This window comes from Oncorhynchus tshawytscha, linkage group LG01 (assembly GCF_018296145.1).
Source record: "Oncorhynchus tshawytscha isolate Ot180627B linkage group LG01, Otsh_v2.0, whole genome shotgun sequence".
Classification (NCBI taxonomy): domain Eukaryota; kingdom Metazoa; phylum Chordata; class Actinopteri; order Salmoniformes; family Salmonidae; genus Oncorhynchus; species Oncorhynchus tshawytscha.
In genome coordinates, this window is record NC_056429.1 from 21,580,031 (window position 1) to 21,601,908 (window position 21,878).

General features: G+C 42.5%; 1 protein-coding gene across 6 annotated transcripts in view; it reads left to right on the top strand.

Moving 5' to 3' along the window:
• The first annotated feature begins 392 nt into the window (after positions 1-392).
• The window catches only part of LOC112243230 (casein kinase I), a 37,908-nt gene continuing 16,422 nt past the window's right edge, over positions 393-21,878 (top strand). The window contains exons 1-3 of one of the 6 annotated variants that reach the window (XM_024411151.2): positions 805-1,244; positions 1,578-1,652; positions 4,027-4,809. In XM_024411151.2, coding sequence (XP_024266919.1) covers positions 4,591-4,809 — 219 coding nt within the window. In that variant the 5' untranslated portion in view covers positions 805-1,244; positions 1,578-1,652; positions 4,027-4,590. Of the gene's footprint in view, positions 497-801; positions 1,245-1,577; positions 1,653-4,026; positions 4,810-21,878 lie in introns of those variants that run through there. The other 5 variants (XM_042310541.1, XM_024411214.2, XM_024411089.2 and 2 more) reach the window with 5 other exon arrangements.

Sequence of the window (21,878 nt, forward strand, 5' to 3'; positions counted from 1 at the left end):
TTTTCCCATGATGTCAAGCAAAGAGGCACAGAGTTTGAAGGTAGGCCTTGAAATACATCCACAGGTTCACCTCCAATTGACTCAAATGTTGTCAATTAGCCCACAAAGTCATTTGTTTGTTTAAAGGCACAGTCAACTTGGTGTATGTAAACTTCTGACCCACTGGAATTGTGATACAGTGAATTTAATTATAAGTGAAGTAATCTGTCTGTAAACAATTGTTGGAAGAATGACTTGTGACATGCACAAAGTAGATATCCTCACAGACTTGCCAAAACTATAGTTTGTTAACAAGAAACTTGTGGAGTGGTGGAAAAATGAGTTTTAATGACTCCAACCTAAGTGTTTGTAAACCTCCGACTTCAAGTGTATTTGGCTGTTTTTGAGGCATAATGAAGATGCAGGTGGGAAAACTGTGCTGCCTTTTTATTTCATGCTATGTTGGCTGAGCTCCTATATCAAGCACCGGGAAACAGACTCCAACGTCTCAGAAAAAGTAAGGTATTTTCGTTTAGTCAGTCGCTTGTAAATAGCTGGATGGCTATAGAAATTAGCCCTGAATCACTATGAGTGGTGCGGTGCAGACCAGTTTAATGGAAGCATATGATAGCTCCCTGAAGCACAAGAAGTTTGAATGTTCGGACTTCTAAAGAGGCCGCATCTCTGTAAATGATGTAAACCAATCCAGACATCAGATTGCCCATAAATCTGATTTTAGCTGACTGGGGAGGAGGTGTAGGTCGTCAACTGGAGGCACTAAACTGTGGTTTTCAAGAGCTAATGGTTTCCTAGAAACAAGGGCTACTCAATTTGCCCCACTCTCACCTACTTTTATGTCTAGTGGTAGTGGGTTATATAGAAAGCACCCTCAAGACACCAGAGTTAGACAAATAAATGCTGGTATGCGTTACCAAATTACAGACCAGTATTTCACAAAAGATCAACATTCGCATCTCCGTAAATTGTACGGCTGGAAACTGACTCAGCATCTACGCACGAATATTTCATGGTAGCTTGATCTGTAGTACGGATTTAGTCATATTCTCCAAGCGAGGTGCGCTAGTTAACCAGCGCCGATGGGAGAGGAAGAAGGTGACGCTGAATTATCGAACGCTTACTTAGTTATCGGCTGGGGAGGCTTAAATCGAGACAACAACATCAAGCCCTAGCTAGCGAGGGGCGAAGATATTACATCTCATAAATACGTGAACATGTTGATGCATCCACTTTGAACATAAAGGCAGGTAAATATGTTCTTTGTGTTGATACTATACACGTTTAAATAGGGGTGTTTTTTCCCCCGAAGGCATTTACCCGTATATTAACTAGCTAACGTTAGCTAGCTAGCTGCAAATGGATTTCGGTTGTGAAGATTAAGGAGTTGCCCGCTGATATATTTGGGAACTGAATACAAACGCAGTTTTTTTGTTGTGAAATGCACTTTCTTTTACGTACGGCTACAAGCCTCGTATAATGTTATCTAGCTATGTCTGATAGCTATCTAACTATATTAGAAGGGTGTGTCTTGATTGATATGAAATGAAGGTTATGTAATTAATATTAGATGTTCTGCCCAGTTTTAGCTTGTTCTACTCGGCGCCATTAGCTTGCTTAGCTGTACGGGACTGATCGGTGTGTTTTGGGAGCAATCGGTAACGTTAAACGATGTTATTTTCAATTATTACCCGATGAGTATACTAACTAACACTTTTCATAGTTTACAAAGTGGTAACCTAGCGTAGAAAGACGACAAACTGTTGATAAGTCACTATCTCAGAGACTGTTGGCCACTTCCCAAATGACCTGCAGTGCTAGCAGCAGCTCAGCTGCGATACTAGTAGCTAGTTTGCAAGTCTGAAACGATTTGATACATTTTCCATGGTTGAAGCGACTCACGTTTTCACTGTCACGAAGTATTTACGGAGTTGACAAGTAGAAAAATATTAAAACCACAGCTTGATTATAAGTATTGTCCTCTTCGTAGAGGTTTTTATAGGTAGCTAGCTGATGCCTTTCCCACACAACTTGACAGCAGGTGCCGCCCATAGAACCGCTAGCACGGAGAGGACGAGAGTGCGCTAAATTAGCTCGCTACAGCAGTAGCTTGATGTGAGGCCTTCTTTAGCCAGTTGCCTTCGTCACAGAAGCTAGCTTTAGTTTGTCACTTTATGCTTACTTGTTAGCTAGCTAACTCATTAGACGCTATCGTCTAGTTGGTCTGTCACTGTTATCTAGCTAACGACTCAACTCTCGGGATATAAATTGAGAATAGCAGGTTAAGCCAGTAGCTAGCTAGTTAACAAGCAACATTGCGTAAAAATTCGTCTAGCAAACATGCACAGCATTCATTGTCTATTTTCCTTGTCAAATGCCTACCAAAAGAGTTCAATGCAATGGTTCAATCACTATGTTGTCATTTGCAGCGATACTATTTATTTATAACTAGCTAGTATCTTTAGCTATATTGCTTGAAGGATAACTATATTGTAAACAAAGACTCATAACACAACATGTTGTTGGCAACTTGTTAGATGAAAACTGTGACAATATAATATTTGGTAACTGTTTGGTCATTACAGAGTGGTATTTAGTGACTAACGTTAGTCGTTGTAGTGTAATGTTCTGTTTCTGTGGCTTTTCAATTTCTCCAAGTAGATCGGATAGACTCATCAACACTGACTCAAATAGTTATTTTTACTTTCAGATTTAAATTTGGTTTCCCAATTCAAACTAGCCACACTTGCTACCCCACTCCAGACAAAACTCCCTCTTTTTTAAAATCTGTGTTTACATGACTGAGATGGAAGACGAATTTATTCTATTCTATTTCATAATTTGTGGTGGTGGATACAACTAAAGGGGCTTTCATTTCATTGATTGACCAGTGTAGTTACTGTACGTAGACAATGATTGAACACTTGCTTATTGTTTCACTCTTTGCATAGGTGAAGAAACACACACATTCAGACATTTAGCCTATTCTACTCATGCAAGTTAGCCTAGTTTATTCTACAACTACTGTAAGAAGCTTTCTGGGCATTGGGAAAGTTGTTTTACTTTCTTTTTCTTTACATCTAATACTTTTTCATAATTTGAATGATGATTAACATGGATATTATAGGTAAGCCATGTGGTTTCAGTTGAATGCATTCAGTTGTACAACTGACTAGGTATCCCCCTTTCCTCCCTCTATTTCAATGCATCTCCTTTACTCTCTGATGTGAATCAGTTTCCCAAGCTACATGGATTAGGAGAGGCATTTTGGCAGTCATTGATAAGTTTGTTGCCTGAGGAAACCATAGCTGCCTGGCAATATTGCTGGCATTACCTGCTCTCCACGAGTATCCACAACATCACAGGTCCCAAGGGGAGGAGAGGGAGGAAAGCTGGGCCTCAGGGTTATACAGAACCCTTCATGTATGCTATGAACTATTCAAATGCTACCAGTGAATACTGATATGATGATGAACTTGTACGAAGCTTAGGTTATACTTGTACGAAGCTTAGGTTATGTAGCACACTACAGTTGAATTTGTCCATTCAAAAAGCCCTATGAATCAGTCACGGTTTAGCCTTTACAGCTAATAGGCAAGGACCCCGTTTTGTCCAAAGCCATGGCCCTATAGTGTGTTTAGACGCAGGTCTTTTGGGCATTCACGGATGGTACAACATGGAAAGATGTGGTGTTCTCATCTTAAAACTCCATCTAGTATGTGATGTTTCCACCCGTATTGATTGTTTTATTGAATTCACTGCATGTGCTACTCTGAAAATGGATCCCATTTCTACTTCAGGCTGGAAATGTATGAAAGATGAGTAGCCTACTAACCTTTATAAGATTTTATCTCAGACTTGTTTGGAGATGTCATGCAGATTTCTCCAGTCTTTCAGGCTTATCATAAAAAAATACATGTAATTGATAACTGATCACTGCAAATGTGTTTTCAAAAGTATTTGGCAAGATGTTCCGTAATGGATTCGGTTACACCTAATGGCTAATTTAGTATGTGTTTGCATGTCTTTCAGATATCCAACTAAACCAAACAGGACTACTGCAGTACCTCATCATTGTTGACACTGCCTCCACCTTTGCCTCTTCTGCCGTGGCACTGGAACATGAAGAATGTCTGCTGTATTACCAAAGACTGACCAGAAGGAAGCAATGAGGGGCTTTGGGGGAAGTTGCCAAGCTGCGTTGTGGATCCAGTAGCTGGGATTCAGAGTGCTTGTTGTGTATGAGTGTGTGTTTGTGTGTGCGTGGGTGCTTGCTAGCACAACCTGCCCCTTTCAGGCAGGGACATGCTACTCTGATATTGGAGTTGGAGAAGAAAGGAGTCGACCTCCATAAACGAGGAGAAGAAGGAAGAGAAGAGCGCATGCAGTACAACATTGCCAGATATAAAAACTGTGTGTTTTGGCTGCAGTTTAACCCAGTGGAAGTGGCTTTTAATACACTGCACATTTCTATACAACACCTTTCCTCTGTCTTTGTATCGCCTCCCTCCCCCCTAAGAGTCCTTGTTGTTTTGGCGCCTCTGTGATTTGCATGGCCGGGGAGTAATCGTGGAGAGGCCAGGGTATCACAAGCTTATGGATTTTGACAAGAAGGTGGGTAAGGGAGAGACGGAGGAAGGGAAAAATATGTCTAAGGCAGCTGGCAGCAGGACTGTCCGGGGTACAGGGACCAACTCTGGGGTTCTTATGGTTGGCCCAAACTTCCGCGTCGGGAAAAAAATCGGCTGTGGCAATTTTGGAGAGCTGCGGCTGGGGAAAAACCTCTACACCAACGAATATGTGGCCATCAAATTGGTAAGGCCAACATGCTTGACTAAACAGCATGGCTGTGATGTGTTTCTGTTTGGATGCACTCCAACATTAATCATCCTCACCACTATTTTTTGTAAATTATACCGTAGGTCTATATTTTGCCACCCTCTCCCATCTAACATTTCTCTTCACTACAACAACTAGTGCAGTTTGCCATTGGTTTTCGGCTTTGTGACAAATGTTTTAGTATTACTGTAGTTTGGCCAAGGTAATTAAATCCAGTTTTCTAATAGCAGCAGAACACCCCATCCCTGATGACTTGGTGACCTTTAAGAGACAGGAAACATTTGAGTGCTGACAATGTTTCTTCCCCCAACAGGCAAATATTTACATATCTGTAGCTTGGACCCATGCACTGTTAATGAGTCAACCATGCTCCGTTTGTATTTTATTAAAGAGAAGAAGGAAGAATCAACTGCCCAGGTCGTGATATACTGTACACGTCATGACCTGGGAAGTTGATTCTTCTTCCTTCTCTTTAATATAATACAAACTGAGCCACACACAGCAGAGCTCTTGCCTTTTTAGCTCAAAAGTGAAATAGAAACTGAAGAGGTTGCAAGTCAAGATTTTAGTTCTGAAGCACGCAGAGGGTTGGTCTGGGAAACCACATGAAACGGCAAGGCTTGTTTATTTTCAGATTGGTGAAGGGAGGCCCAGACAGAAACTGAGCTTCCTCTGCAACATACTTAAGTTTCTGTTTTCCTCCTCCAGTCATGTGTCAGTCCTACACAGAGGATCAGTGTACGCTTGAATGTCACCATAAACACTGGTATCTGTGTGTTTTATTGGGGTCGTTTGAAGTTGCCAATTAGAAATCTCCTGGAAAAAGGCCTTGGTGTAACTCTGCACCTTACGAGAGAAGGTTGTCCTAGATAGCGTCTGAACGCTGCACTCGAGTGTGGGCTTGACGTCACTACCTACACAGCCACACTGGACGATGTATGATTGTCTTTACATTGGATCTCCCGGGGAGGTCATGATCTCTGACTAGGCACATTGCTTTCAATGAGGTTAGCAAACCCGTCAGAGGTTAGCGCTGAATTTTAATCTCTACTCCTGAAGTCCTCTGTTATGCTGCTTCTCCTCTGTCTGTGAGGCATCCCATCAGTTTGGGTATTTTTGGGGTATTCTGCATAATGGCATTATTTCTGTGACATCACTGGATCTTTTGGCCCTGTTGCTCCTGGAGTATATTTTAAATGAACCAAAGAATTTGTTTCAATTGTAGTAGTTACTAGTTAACTACTCCCTCAACTCTCATAATTAGGGCAATGGCATGGTGCCCTGTTGATTTGATCTCATCAGCTAGCTAGCAACCTGGACCTGTTCAGCCAGGCAACACTTAAAGGCATTACTGGGCATCTTAATTAACTAGGACTGACTAGGACTGACACAACTTAACTAGGACTGACACAATTACCATATAACGGTGTTAGTGACAGTTCTGGATGAAGACCGTCATGAACATTTAATAACTGTCATAACCGTCCATCTTTTTCTTCTTCTGTGGAATGAATAGCAAGCAGAAGACGGGATGGCCGGGCATTTGCGCCGTTGAATCCTTTTCTGCAATTAACATGGACTCTAAACAACGGGATAACTTTATTGACCCTTGCTAAAACATGCAAGGTCTTGTAGCAAACAATGAATACAATGGGCTTGGGACCTTTTAAACCCATTTTCTCACATCAGATAGCACGCGACTGTCTTTACTGATCCGTCTGATAACACTCATGGGATAGCTAAAAATGCGTTTGGGTACAATATGCTGTCCTAACATTTGAAAATGTTACCAAGATTGGCCACTGAACCTCCTTTCATCCTCAAAACATGCGAGTTAAATCTTACCATAAACAATAGAACTGTAATATTGATGGTTTTTTTTCATGAGCAATTCTTCACTACCTAATTCTACATCTAGCTAAGTTGTTTTGTGGTGGTAGAATGAGAATCAGTATTTATGAAATTTGAAATGTGCATAAAAAGTAGCTAGATGGTGTCTGCCATCTGGCTGAGCCAATCAATCCATATGGGATGCTAACATCGACAGTACACACATTCAATGCTGAATACTCCCTCTAACTAGCTAGTGTAGTAAAGTTCTAGCTAATGCACAAATTAGTTTTCATTATTGATTGGGGCGGGGGTCGATAGTTACATATCGGGATATTATTTTTACGATTCATCGTTTTGGCTATAGCAATGTTTTTGCGCTACTTGGCTGCACCTGCCCCCAAAACTCCAGTATTTTTCCATCATAGCTTTTTCTCCATCTCCTTTTTAAATTGGGAGCCAATTTGCTTTCAGCACTTTTATTTCCATGACTGATCAAAGCCATGAGAAAACAAGTTATCTCCTGTCCCTCTGCAGCAGACATATGGTGAGCAATATGTTTGGAATAAAGAATCACAATAAAATCACATGATCGAATCGCAATGCATATCGTATTGCCACCAAAGTATTGTGTTCATTTCTTATCTTGAGGTCCCTGAATTTCCAGCCCTTGTTTTCATGATATCTTTTCTGCCTTTATTAGTGTGCAGATTTCTAGCATTACAGCACCGCTCTTTGCGACATCAGGTTGGCCAAATGTTACAAAGTAGTGAGGCACAGTGCCAGCAGTCAGTCAGATACATGCCGATTTCTGAGTACAGTCCCCTAACTTTGGTGCCGTACAACTTAATCAACAAGCTGGTAGCTAGCTAGCATATGGCCATTCAAACTAGCTTGCACTAGGCTGCTAGCTGTTGCAAGTTTGCTCAGCTGATCAAGCATGGTTTGCTTTTTGCATGGTTAGCCAATGCGTCATAGCTACCGAGAGAGGAGTGATTTTTAGAATTAGGAACTAGTGTTAGGCGGATGAGCAAAATCTACATTTTTAGAGATGTTCTACAAGACAGATCGGTTGAGGGATGAGTGTTGCATTGGAGTGACGCCATCTGAAGTGAGACAACCCTGGCTATTTGACTGGTAAACCCGTGGGTACACTCGCAATGGCTGCCCGGTATTGTGATGCAATAATATCCATGGTAATGTAGAAATTCATTCAAATGATGTTAGAATGTATTATTTTGTAATGTCAGTTGAATCAACATTTCAAAGCAGATATTGATGGGTACACTTCCTGCTTTTACTCCCTGCTTTGCTTCTAGGTCAAAAAATATACAGGTTTAAGACAACGTTGACCAGCATAGTCCCATTGTTGTGAAGAGTTATGGGATATTAGAATCCCTTGTTTTAAACTTTGTCATCTTCAACATAGCTTTGTTACTTTGAGTACACTTGCAATGGCCGCCAGTCCACCCATTATACCATCATTGACTTGAATGGGGACGCCCGCTCTTTTCATTCTATTTCTATGGCAGCACATGCGTTCAGGAGCAGAGTAAAAAATCATGTAAAATATTTTCTGCTTTAATCTTCGAACGGTTGGTTATTAAGCAGACCACGGTCATTTGGCTCACCACTTAGTCATCCAAAATTCCATGCCCGTCCCAACGCCGCACTGTTGTGATTTAGGACTTCTAACCCCTTTTAAACATTACGTGAGCTACTGATTTCTGGGATGTACCATTTTGGATTAATCTATTCCTACCTTGTCGGTTGGTACCAATGTAATTAACAGGGACTGAGCTAGAGCTATGTTTGTGAGACAAGGGCGGATCCCGAAGGGGCCCGGGGCCAGGATCTGCAAACAATCAAAGCTACACTAAAGTATGTGGACACCCCTTCAAATGAGTGGATTCAGTGACTTTCAACGTGGTACCATCATAGGATGCCACCTTTCCAACAAGTCAGTTTGTCAAATTTCTGCTCTGCTAGAGCTTCTCCGGTCAACTGTAAGTTCTGTTATTGTGAAGTGAAAAGGTCTAGGAGCAACAATTGCTCGGCCACACAAGCTTACAGAACGCAACCGCCGAGTGCTGAGGCGCCTAATAATCGCTTCATTGGTTGCAACACTCACTACCGAGTTCCAAACTGCCTCTGGAAGCAACGTCAGCATAAGAACTGTTCGTCAGGAGCTTCATGAAATGGGTTTCCATGGCCGAGCAGCCGCACACAAGCCTAAGATCGCCATGCCAAGTGTCAGCTGGAGTGGTGTAAAACTCACCCCCATTGGACTCTGGAGCAGTAGCGTGATGAATGACGCTTTATCATCTTGTAGTCCGACGGACAAATCTGGGTTTGGCGGATGCCAGGAGAACGCTACCTGCCTCAATTCTTAGTGCCAACTAAAGTTTGGATGAGGAATAATAATGGTCTGGGGCTGTTTTTCATGGTCCAGTGAAGGGAAACTAACTAACTACAGCATACAATGACGTGCTTCCAACTTTGTGGCAACAGTTTGGGGAAGGCCCTTTCCTGTTTCAGCATGACAATGCCCCTTTTGTACAAAGTGAGGTCCATACAGAAATGGTTTGTTGAGATCCGTGTGGAAGAACTTGACTGGCCTGCACAGGGCCCTGACCTCAACACGATCAAACACCTTTGGGATGAATTGGAACGCCAACTGCGAGCCAGGCCTAATCGCCCAACATCAGTGCCCGACCTCATTAATGCTGTTGTGGCTGAGTGGATGCAAATCCCCACAGCGACGTTCCAACATCTAGTGGAAAGCCTTCGTGGAAGAGTGGAGGCTGTTATAGCAGCAAAGGGGTACCTACTCGACAAGCAGGTGTCCACATAGTGTCTCTTTGAAAAGCTGAGACTCCCACGAGCATGTGTATTATGTTTTGCTTTATGACGCTCACAAGCTACACCAGTGGTTAGAAGGTAAGGGGTTTTACATAGAAGAGCATAGGGAATCCCAGGACAGTGTCTATAATACTGTAATAAGCTCACATAGTTGCTGTCAAACTCCACACAGTTGTCACTGACTAGTGGGATATTAATTTCCCACTAAGCAGGCAATTTATGTACTTACAGCATTCATCTAAATTAATTATCAGGTTTTTGCTTTGGTGGACCTTTATTATTTGTCAATAAAACTCATGAATGCAACTGTTTTATTTCATATTGTTTCTACTGGTTGTCCTGAAAAGAAAATTGTAAAACACTTAGTTGTGAGGTTTAATATAAGGGCTGGACATGCAGATAAATGAAAAGCTGATTTTTGCTGGGATCCCGGGACTGATTGGGTTAGCACTGCCAGGAATATGTTGTTTTCTCCTGTCAAATGTAGACTTTTATGTGCTGCTGGTTTGACTTGTGTCTTCTCCTCTGAGGCCCTGACCTCAGTTTGGGCATGAGTGGCGAGTGCTGCTTTAACTCTGCTGGCTGACCTCCAGTCTAGTGCAGCTGCCCACAGGTTTGTGCCTTCACCTCCCTGGTCACTCACTCAGGCAGGCCCTGGATACCCAGTGAACGTTACAGCCCAGTCTAATATGGTTCCTGTGTTGTCAGGATTAATTCGCCTCTGTTCATTATGGACTGACAAGTGTCTTGTGTATTTTCTCTGCCTCGTACCAAGTTGCACGAGCAGGGTGCGTGCTATTGGGCGACGCCTGCACCTGGGACAAAGGTGAAGGCCAGTGTCACCCTTCCCAGACTTGTGAGAACAGAAAGATACGTATTAGTCACAGCCCTCTGTCAGAGTATCTGGAACTGCACTGCACGTTCATGGACAGAAGGAAAAAAAAAGCAGAGCGAAAAATTGCTGAGCGCTGAAAGGTCGTCTTTGTTAGCCAGCCTTGTCCACACACAGTGGTCTAGTCTTTGGTTCAGCTGTGCGCTCTCTCACACTGACAAACCCCTCAGTGATGGAAGCAGGAGCCCGCTCCTGTAAGTACACTGCAGGCTTACACACTGGGGGGGGGAATCCCGAGCGTTAAAGAAACAAATTCTAACAGCTTTACGGTAATGGCAGCTCATAATTCCCATTCAAGCCATTTACTTGAAATATAGCCATACCATTTTTCCTCTGCTCTCCCGTGGACTAGGGACCTGGCAGTCAAGGTCATCAATGCCCTGGTGCCCCCTCAATAACCCCGCCGTGGATGTAGAGATGAGGGACCCCTGCTCCCTGTCACGCACACACACTCGTGCTTTGGGCGAGGACAGTAAATTGAAATCGGCTTCTATCCTTCCATAAGGAGCGGTAGTTGGTCTTTCATTTCTCTCCGTCATGTGCAGTCATTTATTGACAGCTGGAGGTACGGTGGATGGGGGTTGTTAAACGTACCACCTATGAGGCTTACACAGCGTTGTGTTCCACTACACAGCGTTGTGCAGTGGAGAAAAAGTACTCAATTGTCATACTTGAGTAAAAGTAAGTATATCTCAAAAGAAAATGACTCAAGTGAAAGTCACCCAGTAAAATACTACTTGAAAAAAGACAAAGTATTTTGGTTTAAAATATACTTATCAAAAGTAAATGGAATTGCTAAAATGTACTTAAGTATCAAAAGTATAAACCTTTTCAAATTCCTTATTTAGCAAACCAGACAGCATAATTATTTTTGTTTTTTTTACGAGTAGCCAGGGGCACACTCCAACACTCCGAAATAATTTACAAACAAAATGTTTGTGTTTGGTGAGTCTGCCAGATCAGAGGCAGTAGGGATGACCAGGGATGTTCTCTTGATAAGTGTGCGTGTTACCTGGTCCACTTTCCTGTCAAAATGCAATGAGTACTTTTGGGTGTCAGGGAAAATGTATGGAGTAAAAAATATATTTTCTTTAGGAATGTAGTAGAGTAACAGCAAAAGTTGTCAAAAATATAAATAGTAAAGTACAGATACCCCCCAAAAAACTACTCAAGTAGTACTTTAAAGTATTTTTACTCAAGTACTTTACACCACTGGCATTGTGTTCTACTACTAGTGGGCTGGACCTGCTGTTGACTGAATGCACAGCTTCTGCTTTCACTAGCAATAACTTGGGATGTAATCATTAACTGATACGAATTGGTCCCCGGTTGAAATGTTTAAGATACGAGTTCATCGGTCCATGGGACCCCAAACCAATCTAAATGTAGCATGCATCGGTCAGGAAATAGATTTAAATTTTACGGAGCGCTGGTTCACTAATATTTGTTGCTCAAATGACTTTCTACCTTCCGAAAATACCTAATATTTTGTGATAACTGATTCCTCTCCTTCAGTGTTGAAATAAGCATGTAATTGTGTTGACAGTCATTGATCTACAAGTCATTTAGCCTAGTCAAACTGCACACTCACCAACGAGAGGAAGGCCTATTCCTGATCTTGCACATCTGCCTGTCACCTCAATATAAGGCTTTATTAGTTGAGTGACCACCAATATAATTTGTACGGTGATTTTGATCAAATGCACTGTTAAATTGTTTTACCGGAATAAAAGTAGCCTAAACTACTGCCGGAGGCACAACTCTCATCGGGCTAGACATGCTGATCATGGCTTACATTCAATTTTATTTTGATTGTTCAGGTTCTCCATCAGTGACAGTTTTGGTAGTTTTCCTTAACTTTACAGGATAAAGTAGATCATTTCATAACGAGGACAGCGGGAGAAGAAGAGCTGCTCACTCCCAACAGTCAACTTCCAGACAGTCTAAACAATTAAGTTTTGCTATATATTCTAGTTCAAGTTTTGTCACGTGTACAAGTACAGTGAAATTCCTTTTTTGCAAGCCCTCCCAACAATGCAGTAATCAATGCACTCCGTCAGAGCTAATTTTAAAGATAAATATTGATATATTATTAGCTCTAACAGTTTTAATCTGCAAAAATGACAAACAGATTATTTTCCCTTATGGCTCAGCTCAGGTGCCGACATGCAGAGAGCTCCAAAAGTATAGGGGTAGTGACATTTTTTGCTTTGGCTCTGTACCCCCAGCACTTTGGATTTTAAATGATACACTGATTTTGAGGTTAAAGTGCAGACGGTCGGCTTTAATTTGAGGGTATTTTAATCCATTTCAGGTGAACCGTTTTTAGAAATTACAGCATTTGTACATAGTCTCCCCATTTTAGGGGACCAAAAGTATTGGGACATTCACTTGTTTTAAAGTAGTAAAAAGTGAGTATTTGGTCCCATTTTCCTACTGTAGCATGCAACGATTACATCAAGCTTGTGACTCTACACATTTGTTGGATGCATTTGCTGTTTGTTTTTGGTTGTTTCAGATTATTTTGTGCTCAATAGAAATGAATGGTAAATAGTGTATCCAACAAATGTGTAGAGTCACAAGCTTGATGTTGTCATTGCGTGCTATGAATATGGGACCAAAAATACATAAGTGAATTTGTCCTAGTACTTTTGGTCCCCAGAAATGTGGGGGACTATGTACAAAAAGTATTGTAATTTTGGAACAGTTCACCCGAAATGGATAGAAATACCCTCTATCATTTCAACTTCAAAGTGCTGGAGTACAGAGCCAAAACAACAACAAAATGTCACTGTTCCAATACTTTTGGAGCCCACTGTTCTACACCATAGACGTATACATCATTTACATGTCTCACACACATAGAAGCACACGCAAGTCCGCTCCGAGAGCCCAGCTCAGGAGCTCCATCAGCAGCAGATTTTTTAAATTTAGAATGGAAAATGAATTTTTATGCAATAAATGTTAGTGCATCGAACCGAATCGCACAGACTCTTTCGTCTAATCCAACCGAATCACACTGAATCGTTTCAAACTAAAGCGTATTGTTCCTGTATCGGAGCCCATGTATTGAATCGTCTTCAAAGGGAATGATGCACATCCCCCTAGCAATAACTCAGTGCTGTTGAAGTAGAGTGTTACAGATGTGGGATCTTAATTTGATCACCCTGTTGCAGGAGAACTTTCCTTCAATGCAGGACATTTGAGGTTTAAAAAGTCTCCTGAAGTTTTGTAATTACATTTGACTTGATTTTACCTTATGAAAATGTGTCAAACCCTACAAAAATGTCAATTTATTATCCACATAATTCACATTTCCGGGGCAGAACGACAGATTTGTACCTTGTCTGCTCGGGGATTCGAAATTGCAACCTTTCGGTTACTAGTCCAACGCTCTAACCACTAGGCTACCCTGCCGGGCTAGACAATCTGGACCCTCTCTTTCTAAAATGATCTGCCGAAATTGTTGCAACCCCTATTACTAGCCTGTTCAACCTCTCTTTCGTATCGTCTAAGATTCCCAAAGATTGGAAAGCTGCTGCGGTCATCCCCCTCTTCAAAGGGGGTGACACTCTTGACCCAAACTGCTACAGACCTATATCTATCCTACCCTGTCTTTCGAAGGTCTTCGAAAGCCAAGTTAACAAATAGATTAACGACCATTTCGAATCCCACCGTACCTTCTCCACTATGCAATCTGGTTTCAGAGCTGGTCATGGGTGCACCTCAGCCATGCTCAAGGTCCTAAGCGACATCATAACCGCCATCAATAAGAGACATTACTGTGCATCCGTATTCATCGACCTGGCCAAGGCTTTCAACTCTGTCAATCACCACATTCTTATTGGCAGACTCGACAGCCTTGGTTTCTCAAATGATTGTCTCGCCTGGTTTACCAACTACTTCTCTGATAGAGTTCAGTGTGTCAAATCGGAGGGCCTGTTGTCCGGACCTCTGGCAGTCTCTATGGGGGTGCCACAGGGTTCAATCCTTGGGCTGACTCTCTTCTCTGTATACATCATTGATGTTGCTCTTGCTGCTGGTGATTCTCTGGTGCACCTCTACGCAGATGACACCATTCTGTATACTTCTGGCCCCTCTTTGGACACTGTTAACTAACCTCCAGACAAGCTTCAATGCCATACAACTCTCCTTCCGTGGCCTCCAACTGCTCTTAAATGCAGGGAAAACTAAATGCATGCTATTCAACCGATCCCTGCCCGCACCTGCTCCCCTGTCCAGCATCACTACTCTGGACGGCTCTGACTTAGAATACGTGGACAACTACAAATACCTAGGTGTCTGGTTAGACTGTAAACTCTCCTTCCAGACTCACATTAAGCATCTCCAATCCAAAATTAAATCTAGAATTGGCTTCCCATATCGCAACAAAGCATCCTTTACTCATGCTGCCAAACATACCCTCGTAAAACTGACCATCCTACCGATCCTCGACTTTGATGATGTCATCTATAAAATAGCCTCCAACACTCTACTCAACAAACTGGATGCAGTCTATCACAGTGCCATCCATTTTGTCACTAAAGCCCCATACACTACCCACCATTGCGACCTGTACACTCTAGTTTGTTGGCCTTCGCTTCATACTCAACGCCAAACCCACTGGCTACAGGTTATCTACAAGTCTCTGCTAGGTAAATCCCCGCCTTAGCTCACTGGTCACCATAGCAGCACCCACTCGTAGCACGCGCTCCAGCAGGTATATCTCACTGGTCACCCCCAAAGCCAATTCCTCCTTTGGTCGTCTTTCCTTCCAGTTCTCTGCTGCCAATAACTGTAACGAACTGCAAAAATCTGAAGTTGGAGACTCATATCTCCCTCACTAGCTTTAAGCACCAGCTGTCAGAGCAGCTCACAGCACCTGTACATAGCCCATCTGTAAACAGTCCATCTATCTACCTACCTCATCCCGATACGTTGTTTATTTATTTATCTTGCTCCTTTGCACCCCAGTATCTCTACTTGCACATTCATCTTCTGCACATCTACCATTCCAGTGTTTCAATTGCTATATTGTAATTACTTCGCCACCATCGCCTATTTATTGCCTTACCTCCCTTATCTTACCTCATTTGCACTCACTGTACATAGACATTTTTGTTTTCTTTTGTTCTACCTTATTATTGACTATGTTTTGTTTATTCCATGTGTAACTCTGTGTTGTTGTATGTGTCGAATTGCTATGCTTTATCTTGGCCAGGTCGCCGTTGCAAATGAGAACTCTTTCTCAACTAGCCTACCTGATTAAATAAATGTAAAATTAAAATTAAAAAATGAGCTATGGAGGTCCACTCCTCTATCTCATGTCAGCGGAGCTGCCTGAATAACTGGTACCAGTGTTCTGTGTCTCATCAGCTGTTGCAGACATGTTTGAAGTGCTGCTATCACGTGGGGGCAGCTGCTGGCTCCATCTGGGGCCTGAAACCTGATCTGAAACAGGAGAAGGGCTGGTCACAGGCCAGCTGTTGCTCTCTTGCCTCTTCCACACCTCTGGCCATAAAGGCTAATGGACCTGCCCCTTGCACCCCTGTTTGCTATTTTAGCATCACTAATTTCCTTATGCAGGTTTGGCCAAAGTGACAATAGCTGGGCTTCTGCGCTGTTTGACTGTTCACTCTGCTCTCTGAATGAGAAAATATCATATTCCCATTTTTATGGTTTAATATTTAACTGTAGGTATAATCAGGGATGCCCATTTCTCTGAACTCTGCACTACTTACAGTGCCAGCACAGGGACTTTTTCTGCCATTGAAATCCTTTTCTGACAAACACTAACTAGACCCCTAGTTAGTGTTTGTCAGAACACTAACTGGGGGTGGTGAGCTTCCATTTTACTATGTAAAGCGCTTTGGGTGTCTAGAGTAGCACTATTTAAATTAATTTGATTATATATTTTTAAATATAATATTTGAGGACTAACAGTCACCAAAATAAAAGCTAGACAGTCAGGGTGAATTGAAAATTCCAGTATTAGCAGTATTGACTCTGTTCGAGCAGAATAACAACATTAGCCATGTCAAAATGCATGGCATTGCAGTAAATTAGCTTTAAAACTGCAATATTTTCTCTGCTTCATGGCAGAATAAGTAGAATCGCTGGAAACTTTCTTTACTCTCAAGTTTCTCTCCGCTCCATAGAGAAATGCTAAGACTTCTCTTCACCGCCAAGATGGGGAGGCCTCTAAAATGTCGTCCCAAATACAACAAGCTGACCACTCCCGTTGCCACACCCACAACCTAAGCCCCTTTTTGATCCAGAAAAAATCTGCAGCAGTGCCTGATTGACAGCCAAGATGAGAATACACAGTTGTGTATTTGTCTCCCATGTCTTACATGATGACTGTTTCAGTAATATGCTCTATTACGCTGAGATTCTTCCCGGAGAGGGGTCAAGGGGCAATCTCCTGGGAGCTGTGGCAATATTGTCCTTTGTGCCCAGGAAGGCGTGTCGTTTGGCAGGGCGGTACAGGCCTCGTCTGATCTCTCTCTCTCTCTCTGTCTGTCAGCTGTGATGGAGCTTGATGATCAGCTGCAACCGTAATCCACCCAGAGCTCCGTTGGTAGCACAGTGTTCAGGCGAGCTCAGGAACACAATGGTTCAAATTAAAACCCGCCATTGATCATGAGATTTATGACATAACAAGGTGTTGACGAGCCTCAAGCATCTTTCTTGGAATTAACATGCTAATAGAGCAAGCTTGACAGGGAAATTATATCTCCCATACTCCAACTACTAGGCTACTTCAGGCTTGGCTGTGAAACTAATTGGCTGATCCTTTTTAGTTAGTCCTTTTGTTGGAGAGCGGTGTGGCGGTGGCAGCTGAGGAGGAGACAGGCTGCAGCAGCAGGTCTGAAGTGCCCTTTAGCCCTGCAGGTCAGCTGCCCTGGACACCAGCCCTGCCTCGTCACGCTCCAACATTTGTAAAACACACACAAAACAAAATATCTGCTATACTATAATGTTAAAAAAATCACAATTCATGAAAAGGATATTGACAAAAAGATTCATTGTTACTAGTTAGCCTATTTGTAGATGAGCTGTTTTTATCTTCTCAGGGCACATGGGATACATTTTGTGATGTGACATCCACTGTTGAGTAGCATGAGGTGATTAAGTTACACTTAAAATTCACTGCTGAGCTAAATATCTTAACTATAAGTTAATTATCTAAGTGTCAAATACCTTTTCTTTAGCTCAGGGCTCCAGTTATGCATTTGGTTTGCTAGCTTGCAAAATCAATCTTCTTGGTTACAGCAGAAACAATCAATACCCTCCTGGATCAAGTGTGAGTAGCCTTTTGAGATAGTTGTATAACTTGAGCTGGGTTGCCTATCTCTGATTTTGTTTTATGTTCGCTTGGGTTTTTAGTATTTATCTAGGGGTCTGCTATCGGAATTTGCTAGCAATTTCTTAGCATCATTAAAAATATATATATATGTTTAGAAAGAAATGGCGCCCCTTGTGTGCTCTACCGATTAATACTGTATACCCCAGTATGGTATGGGAACAGAATGACGATATGGAAATCTGTTCACAAATATTGTCTGAAAGGGACTGAAGCACCCTCCTACCCCACCCACCACCCATTTTTAAGAGACACCTGTGTCTAGTCCAGAGGACATTTTGAGGAAGAATACATTTGTTTTATTTAAGTGCATTATCCATTAGGCAGCCTATGCATTAGTCTTTACAAGCACAAGAGCGTAATTTTATTTGGATATTAAATTTATGGAGAATAAGCGGTAACCTTTACACAATCTGCTTTTGGCCTGCTAATTTCCTGAAAAAAGCAGCTGTAGGGACATCCTTAAATGCTTCAGGTTCTGAGCGTTGGTGCATAAGCACTTTATTCCAGTGTTTTCTTTTAAAAGGTTGGGTGTGGTGATTGGGCATCGAGAGGGTCACTATAATTTTGGTGAGGCAATGAAAAGGAAGTTAATGAACCCTTTAACCCGGGAAGTTACCTACTGGTGCTGTAGATATTATTTCCTGGGTTGGTTTGGTTATTTGCACAGTTATCTGCAGGGATGAGTCCAAATCTAAGCAGGTAAAGCCGCCATAAGCCTCCATTTTCCACTGTAAGCGTTTTAGAGGGTCCTGTGGTTTTGTGCCATCTGTTTTTTATTTACATATTGTTCCCACATTCCCCTCCCTAGTAGAGAGGCTGAGATTTCCTCTACTGATGTCACAGACAGTGCCTCGCCCTGGCCTTCCTCCCTGCTCAGTCATGTCCAGTTCAGCTTCACTCAACCAGTCTCTGTCTCTCCTCAGATTTCCACTTAAGATGGATGAGATATGCTAAAGATGATATTAACAACATAGCCGAGTGACCGCTCTAACAATGGAAATGCATGTCCTCAATAGTTAAAGGCAGGCGAGATCAGGTGGGACCATTCTAGCCAATGAGGGCAAATACGTGTGTGAACAACAGGCACAACTAAGTTGTTTTTCTCAAAGTTGCAACGTGCGTCCACTTATATTAGTACATTTAACAGCCTTAACATTATGAAACATATATTTTTTGTATTTTACCCCCATCTTCCAAATTTCGATCTTGTTTCATTGCTGCAACTCCCCACTGGGAGGGGAAGGTTGAGTCATGCGTCCTCTGAAACATGACCCGCCAAACCGCGCTTCTTAACACCCGCCCACTTAACCTGGAAGCCAGCCGCACCAATGTGTCAGAGGAAACACCATTCAACTGGCGCCCGAGGTCAGCCTGCAGACACCCGGCCCGCCACAAGGAGTCACTAGAGCGCGATGAACCAATTAAACTCCCTCCCCGGCCAGACACTCCCCTAACCCGGACTGCGCTGGGACAATTGTGTGCCGCCCTATCACGGCCGGTTGTGATACAGCCCGGGATCAGACCCGGGTCTGTAGTGTCGCCTCTAGCACTGCGATGCAGTTCCTTAGAGTGCTGCGCCACTCGGGAGGCCACATTACGAAACTTCTAGTCAATCCATTAAGCCTTGTGTAATTCGAGACACTCTCATAGACCTCCATACAAAAAAGGGCTTATCTCACAGGGACAGATTTTGGGTGGAGTAAATCCTCTCGCTTTGCCTCTTCCTCTCTGGATGTGCACAATGTTCGGACTAATCTGAAAACAGGATAGGTGGAAGCTAAGCAGTATGCCAGAGGCCAACAGAGAATTTGCATTTATTCTTTCTACTCAGTTTGGAGGAAGGAGAGGAGATGTGCTTTAGACTATTGATATGCATCGCCACCCTGATAGGTGTTTGTCTGGGAGTAGGCTGGTGCTGAGTGGATGAGAGGTGTTGAGTAGGCTGGTGCTGGCCTGAGTGTCTGACGTGTAGTCTGGACTGATGGCAGGGTTTAGGGCTGGGCGACATGGCCTAAAACGTCTCTATTTTTTTTTTCAAATTTATGGGCGATTCACGTTATACACTACCGGTCAAAGGTTTTAGGACACCTACTCATTCAAGGGTTTTTCTTTATTTTTACTATTTTCTGCATTGTAGAATAATAGTGAAGAGAACACTATGAAATAACAACACATATGGAATCATGTAGTTACCAAAAAAGTGTTACACAAATCAAAATATATTTTATATTTGAGATTCTTCAAATAGCTACCCTTTGCCTTGATGACAGCTTTGCACACTCTTGGCATTCTCTCAACCAGCTTCACCTGGAATGCTTTTCCAACAGTCTTGAAGGAGTTCCCACATATGCTGAGTACTTGTTGGCTGCTTTTCAGACTCATCCCAAACCATCTCAATTGGGTTGAGGTCGGGGGATTGTGGATGCCAGGTCATTTGATGCAGCATTCATCACTCTCCTTCTTGGTAAAATATTCCTTACACAGCCTGGAGGTGTGTTGGATCATTGTCCGGTTGAAAAACAATGATAGTCCCACTAAACCCAAACCAGATGGGATGGCGTATTGCTGCAGAATGCTGTGGTAGCCATGCTGGTTTTGTGCCTTGAATTCTAAATCACAGACAGTGTCACCAGCAAAGCACCCCTACACCATAACACCACCTCCTCAGTGCTTTACAGTGGGAAATACACATGCGGAGATCATCCGTTCACCTACTCTGGTTCTCACAAAGACACGGCGGTTGGAACCAAAAATCTCCCATTTGGACTCATCAGACCAAAGGACAAATTTTCACTGGTCTAATGTCCATTGCTTGTGTTTTTTGTCTAAAGCAAGTCTCTTCTTCTTATTGGTATCCTTTAGTAGTGGTTTCTTTGCAGCAATTCGACCATAAAGGCTTGATTCACACAGTCTCCTCTGTACAGTTGATATTCAGATGTGTCAGTTACTTGAACTCTGAAGAATTCATTTTATTTGGGTTGCAAATTCTGACGTTGGTAACTGTAATGAACTTATCTTCTGCAGCAGAGGTAACACTGGGTCTTCCTTTCCTGTGGCGGTCCTCATGAGAGCCAGTTTCATCATAGCGATTGATGGTTTTTGTGACTGCACTTGAAGAAACCTTCAAAGTTCTTGAAATGTTTCGTATTGACTGACCTTCATGTCCTAAAGTAAGGATGGACTGTTGTTTCTCTTTGCTTATTTGAGCTGTTCTTGCCATAATATAGAGTATCTTCTGTATACCACCCCTACCTTGTCACACAACTGATTGGCTCAAACACATTAAGAAGGAAATACTTTTTTTTTTTTAATAGATTTTTTATATTACCTTTATTTAACTAGGCAAGTCGGTTAAGAACAATGACGGCCTAGGAACAGTGGGTTAAGTGCCTTGTTCAGGGGCAGAACGACAGATTTGTACCTTGTAAGCCCGGGTATTTGAACTTGCAACCTTTCAGTTACTAGCCCAACGCTCTAACCACTACCCTGCTGTCACAAATGAGGTGACTACCTCATGAAGCTGGCTGTTGCACATTTATAAAACAGACTGAATATGTGGGACTGTAATGTGTGCACAACGAACTGAGCATACATTTTCCAGAATTAGTTTTCATTGGTACTTCTGTTTTGGTAGTGTCTGCTCTGCTCAGAATTTGAGGAGTTGAAACATAAACAGGGTATGGTTCAAAAGGTTAACTTGTCTAGTACAGTAAAATAAAAACCTCAAATGCAAATAGTGAATTGAAACCATTTGTCAGTGAGGAAGAAGTGATCTCTCATCTTTGAGTGGTAGTGGGAGGGGGTTGGGGGAAAGAGGCGACGCGAGAGGTTCCACTCTCGCCAAAATAAGCCCACTGCGTTTCTATGTGCTTATTTTGAACCTAAGCTTGTCTCTCCCCCAGGGACGACTCCCCCCATTGTTAGGGCGGAGACATGAGCATCTCGTCATTATATACAGATCTCTGGTGTAAATGGGAAGGTGCACAGCACAGAAGGTGTGAATGAGACGAGACATAAAAAGACAACGTGGACATAAACGCTCATAAAACAGAACAAAAATTAATCTACGATACAGGTGTTCTAAATACTGTG